Source organism: Cydia fagiglandana, chromosome 19 (genome assembly GCF_963556715.1).
Source record: "Cydia fagiglandana chromosome 19, ilCydFagi1.1, whole genome shotgun sequence".
Taxonomy (NCBI): Eukaryota; Metazoa; Arthropoda; class Insecta; order Lepidoptera; family Tortricidae; genus Cydia; species Cydia fagiglandana.
In genome coordinates, this window is record NC_085950.1 from 11,673,999 (window position 1) to 11,679,998 (window position 6,000).

General features: G+C 35.3%; 1 protein-coding gene across 1 annotated transcript in view; it reads right to left on the reverse strand.

Moving 5' to 3' along the window:
* LOC134673790 (solute carrier family 2, facilitated glucose transporter member 8-like) overlaps positions 1-5,484 on the reverse strand; it is a 92,912-nt gene extending 87,428 nt beyond the window's left edge. The window contains exon 1 of the mRNA XM_063531817.1: positions 5,437-5,484. Coding sequence (XP_063387887.1) covers positions 5,437-5,444 — 8 coding nt within the window. The 5' untranslated portion in view covers positions 5,445-5,484. The remainder of the gene's footprint in view (positions 1-5,436) is intronic.
* Between the last annotated feature and the right edge of the window lie 516 nt (positions 5,485-6,000).

Sequence of the window (6,000 nt, forward strand, 5' to 3'; positions counted from 1 at the left end):
CGCATCTGTCACTGTCGCACTAATATTGAAGATTGATAGAGAGACATAATGCTTTATGTTGTCGAAGCGAGAGCGATTGTAACCTTGGCTAGGCCGATTGTAAACGTTTTTCGGTTGATCATGAATTAAGATCGTGTACCCATTAGAACATATAGGTAGTTTTAAATTTTCCGGCAGACATTTTCATGTAGAGAATCTTTACTGAATACACCTAAATTTTTTTTACAATTCTTTTCTTAAACACTTACTTTTTTTAAACACTTGGAACAAATATCAATTCCATATTCAGGCAACAATAAAATGGCATTAGAACTCAAATTCCGCCAAGAATTTTGATCACATCACAGCAGCTATCAATTGGTACTTACTCGTTACTGTACAGATTGCAATGAAAGTCGATTTGCATTCCAATTTCCGTTGTGCCATACGGGCAGACAAATCAAATTTGGAGGCTCTGAAGCATATATCAGCGCATATGTGTGCATTGGGCATAGTGGTGTGCAGGAGAAGAAATAGCAATTTAAACTGTTGTGAGACATAACTCATACTAATAGCATTAAATAATTTTACGGTTTAGACTCACTTGTTTTTAGTCACTCGTGCGACATGTTTCGGAGAGCCTATCGGCTCGATTCTGAAAATGAATTAGATCTCTACTAAACCTCAACAAGTTACGATATGGATAATTTAAAGATATTTGTAAGAAAGATATGTCAAATTTGACGTTTCCGCGATTCCGGAGGTCCTCTTCAACGATTTCGACAAGATAGATATGTCAAATTTGACGTTTCCGCGATTCTGGAGGTCCTCTTGAACGATTTCGACAAGTTATGACTTAGATATCCAAGTCACATCTAGTCGATATCTTATGTAAATCTAGTTGATCTCTATATCGTTTCTAGGTCTTGTGATTATCTCGTTTCCCGAATACGCGTGTAGGTCTCGTTTCTCAAGCACCAACAGTGCTAGGCCGTCGTGAACGCTGCTCCTAGACCTACCTCCTAGACCTACCTCCTAGACCTAGGCTCTCCGAAACATGTCGCGCGAGTTAACAAAAGGAAGTGAGTCTAATCCGTAATACTATTTAAATTGAGAGCAGTTTGAAAATATTAATGAAGGTAGAGGTGTTGGTTGAAGGAAGAAAATAAGAGTACATCCTTCTTCCTCGCGTTATCCCGGCATTTTTGCCACGGCTCATGGGAGCCTGGGGTCCGCTTGACAACTAATCCCATGATTTGGCGTAGGCACTAGTTTTTACGAAAGCGACTGCCATCTGACCTTCCAACCCAGAGGGGAAACTAGGCCTCATTGGGATTAGTCCGGTTTCCTCACGATGTTTTCCTTCACCGAAAAGCGACTGACAAATATCAAATGATATTTCGTCTCAAGGCCTGATTCGAATTCAATCTGCCAAATTGAAAACCCTATTAATGGTACTGAAGCTAGCTGAATCAAGATTTGTTTTTCCATAATTTATTGAATATTTGTTTAAAAATTGTTATTTATAAGTAAATTCATCATTTTCCATTTCTTCCCGCTCCTGTCGTTAGTTTTGTTGTATGCCCTCCATCATACATCCGACAGTGTTTTTTGACAGTTTCTTAGTTTGAGTCCTATCAAGAACAATGTTTATTTTGAAATATTATATTGCATATAGTTTTTGTTGTTTTAACGAACTAATTCCTTGGACACTCCACTCCATACCGTTCAATAGGTCAATACTGTGGGACTTTGTTGAATCAAGTTTTTTGGTCCGATTTCGAGGGTACTGGCTTAAGCATGCTGATTGCCTCATAAACATCGTGGATCATCTCCAAATATTACCAAAGTAATATTGGAAATCCGCATTATTAAACTAAAGCTGCGAACCGTTTCTTTTAGTGATGTTGGTGTCGATTTCTCTGTCGAAAAGTAACCAATGCCCGGTAACTGACACCACATCGACGAAATTCCTGATACGCCAGATATTTGAAGATATGTCTAGATCCTCATTGTTTCATGGATATTGCAATGAAATTACCTTTCAGTATTGGTATAATATTAGGTAACAGGTTATGTTGGAAATTAGTTATGTGCAAGTTTCTTCCATACTTATCAAGTTTTTGACAGCAATTTGGCGCCTAATTAAAAAGACGGCGGCGTTTATTTGATTTTTTTGATCATCTTAGAATTGATAAAAAAAAAATTTTTTGGTATAATAATTTTGTGATTCTGATAATTATAATGTCGTAGTGTATATATAAAGTAAGCTAGAAAATATTCAAGAAAAATCACTCTGAATTTGTCAAATTTGTTTCGAATCAGGCCTTATAAGAAAATAAGAGTACATATAATATAATAATATTTAATGTATCTATGGCAATGTAGCTCATTCTGTACCGTAACTATTTCGTTTTATTTCGTCGCTTTTCTGTCGCAAAGTGCGAATGTATTTCAATTAATTAATTCATTTATTTATACATAATTCTCTTCTATTTAAAAAAAATATATATATTTGTTAAATTTTATTTATTAATAGCTTAAGTCTAAATGTCCTATGTACCTATATTGTATGTCCTAAGATACTGGAGCAAGCTGTGGTTACCTATAATTGGACCAACGTCTACTTTTAATGTTATGTAAGCTACTGATTCTTTTTTCTTGATGTATTGTCTGTTGGTGATCATAAAAAAAAACTAATTAGTGACAAGATAAAAAAAAAATTGGTGCTAAGTTTTATCGAGAGTATTTAAATTTTAAATTGTATCTCACCTTGTGTCCGAAGCCGGGCTTCGTGAACTTTACATAATGTATAAACTTTCCGGTCAAACCCCAATTTTATCGTTTGCTTTTTAGGGTCTGATGGCCGACGACTATTACTCTTATGTTTGACTAGTATAAGGCCGAAGTTGAATAATGTCTTAATATTTTATAAAACGGTTTAATTTATTTATTTTTATTATGAATGGGGTTACTCATGGCCACAGACAAGCGGTTTTAATTTTATACGTATAGGGTAGGTCCCCATACCTATAAAATTAGCTTTATAGAAAGACAATATTAAAGCATAATCGAATCCCTTTCTTAGACAAAATTACTTATTGAAAGTCATAATGTAATTATTGTCAGATTATCATTAGTCATAATTCTGAAACCGTTAACTTTCAGGATTTTCGTAAAATTATCCTAAATATAAATAGGTTAGGTTAGGTTTGTTCAATCCTGAACAACCAAAAAATTACTAACGAAAATGCGGAAAAACAATACATTATATGACTTAAAACTTTATGGGAAACAATAGAGACCATGCAATAATTTATTAGATCTGACTTTATATTTTCTATTTTTGAACAGACCTATATTTTATGCCTATTGTTGTAATTATACTAAATTTATACTACTATGGTATGCAAGGTAACGAACGATATACAGCTGAAAATAAATAAAACTGAGACGAGTTTCTAAGTTTTTGTCTATCAAGCCAGCTTTAATCTAGATTTAGTTGGAGTCTGCTCTTGTAGTCTTAATGGCGATTGCCTTTTTTAAAACGTGTAATTAAATATACAAACTAAAGTTTTAAGCCCCCTCTTAAGGAATTCAAGTAGAGAAAAACCGGGCAAGTGCGACTCGGACTCGCGCACGAAGGGTTCCGTACCATAATGCAAAAACGGCAAAAAAACGGTCATCCATCCAAGTACTGACCCCGCCCGACGTTGCTTAACTTCGGTCAAAAATCACGTTTGTTGTATGGGAGCCCCACTTAAATCTTTATTTTATTCTATTTTTAGTATTTGTTGTTATAGCGGCAACAGAAATACATCATCTGTGAAAATTTCAACTGTCTAGCTATCACGGTTCGTGAGATACAGCCTGGTGACAGACGGACGGACGGACGGACGAACGGACAGCAGAGTCTTAGTAATAGGGTCCCGTTTTACCCTTTGGGTGCGGAACCCTAAGAAAGATTGTGTCAGATTGAACTGTTAATTATTTAACGTTTATACCTAAATAATGATTGTTATACAAAAATAGTAAAACGGGCTTCACAGTCTATCTTTTTGAGACTTAATTATATGTATGTATGTATGTATGTATAAACTCTTTATTGTACAAAACACAAATTTATGGCACAGGATAGGATTTTAGGGATTTATGGACAGGATATGATACGAGTAAACAACATATTGTGAATTATTTTTATCCAGATCTTGACTTTATAAAAGAAAAAACCTACTGCCGTATTCGAACTTCAAGATATTCGCAAGAGACGACACGTACTAGATCCATTCTAGATTCGTTAGTTTAGATATAAACTAGTTCTCTTTTGCAGCGCAATTCGGGCAACCAATGTCACTTTTACGCTAGATACTTAGAGTAAGATATCTATATTAGATTAGATGTGAATTGGATCTCTAAGTCATATCCTGTGGAAATCGTTCAAGAGTCTCCCCAGAATCGCGCAAATGTCAAATTTGACAGGTTAGATCTTAAACATATCGTTATCGTATCTTGATGTTGTCTAAAAGATGTCCAACACATGTCTATTTCAAAATCCGAATCGGGCCCATATATTAAACTGCGAATTATGCAGCTAATAAATAGCTGCAATCAAATTACCATATCAAATAGCTGCTACAAAAATGTAAATCGCGCAAATTTGAATTATACTATGATTTAGTTTAACTGCAAAATTATACTTAACACTTATTAAACCACTTACCCTATGTAACTTAGTGTAACTTTTTATATAAAAAAACACTTTTCACCACACCAGCTTGGAAAAGCTTACTTTGCACTTCAAAAATTGATAGCAAAGTTGCATTTTATTCACATGTGAGGCAAAGTAATCAGATGCCAATTTTGAGTTGTTTACTTATGTTTGCTGGTAGAATTGACTTTTAAATTATGATTTTGGATGATAAATATTTAATTTGGCTTTGATTAGGTTTGGTTTTGTTTGATATTTTACATTTAATATTTGCTTCGGGTTGGTGTGGTAAAATAATTTGTGTTTCACTCGGGGGCAATTTTTGTTTAACCTCGCAATGCACAAGATTCCATTTTTTGAATTTTTTTGAAAAAGTTAGGGAATCTTTCGCTTGCTCGGGTATTACGTTATTTAACTTAAATAAATAAGTTTGCAAATACATATACAGTTACATATTTTCATGCGATTGAGTCGATCAATTAAATCATAATGTGTAAAAATTGTGAAAATTTAAATATCTACATACCAAGATTTCATGAACAGGAGTAACAGGACACTAAAATTGTGCCAAAGGACACAGACAAGCTAAACGAGATGAAGCATTTAACACAAGTCAATACTTTCAGCCGTCAATTAAAAACCTCCTTAAACGTCCTGGGACCCTAGTACTCGATCCCACTTTAGGTGCGCTGCACAATGAAAATGGATGTTTTTGTATGTTATAATTGTATTTTTTGTCTTTATCCTACCTTTGCATCGGCGCGTGCGTGCGAGGGCGACGCGTCACGTCGCCGGGCCGGTCGGGGGAAAACTGAAGCCTGTTGGTCTTGGGGCGGTTTTTGGATGTACATAGAGTTGTAAAACAAGATGGACTCAAATTGGGACTGTAATAAAACAACGTAACCTTGAGATTGGGTTGGTTTAAATGGGGAGTCAAGTAGATCGACATTTTTCACGTTCCTAAGGAATCAGATTTGCAATTTAATATTTATCTATGTTTAAGGTTTATGATACAGCAAATCGCCTGTTTTAACGTTTAGCGTAAAATGATAAAATATGTGACGTCCCACGGGTAAAGGTACCTTATGTCGGTTGGCGCTTACGCTATTGTTAGGTAACGCCGCTCCAATATTATTGCGGCGCTATGCGACGTAAGCGCCAGCCGCCATAAGGTACCTTTTGCCGTGGAACGTCACATATAAATATCATAGTACTACCCATTCATATTTAGCCGTATAATTTTGTATGGATACGGCCGCTTGACGCCACCGCTATCCCAGCAAAACAGAACTTAGCCTGCATTGAATGTAACT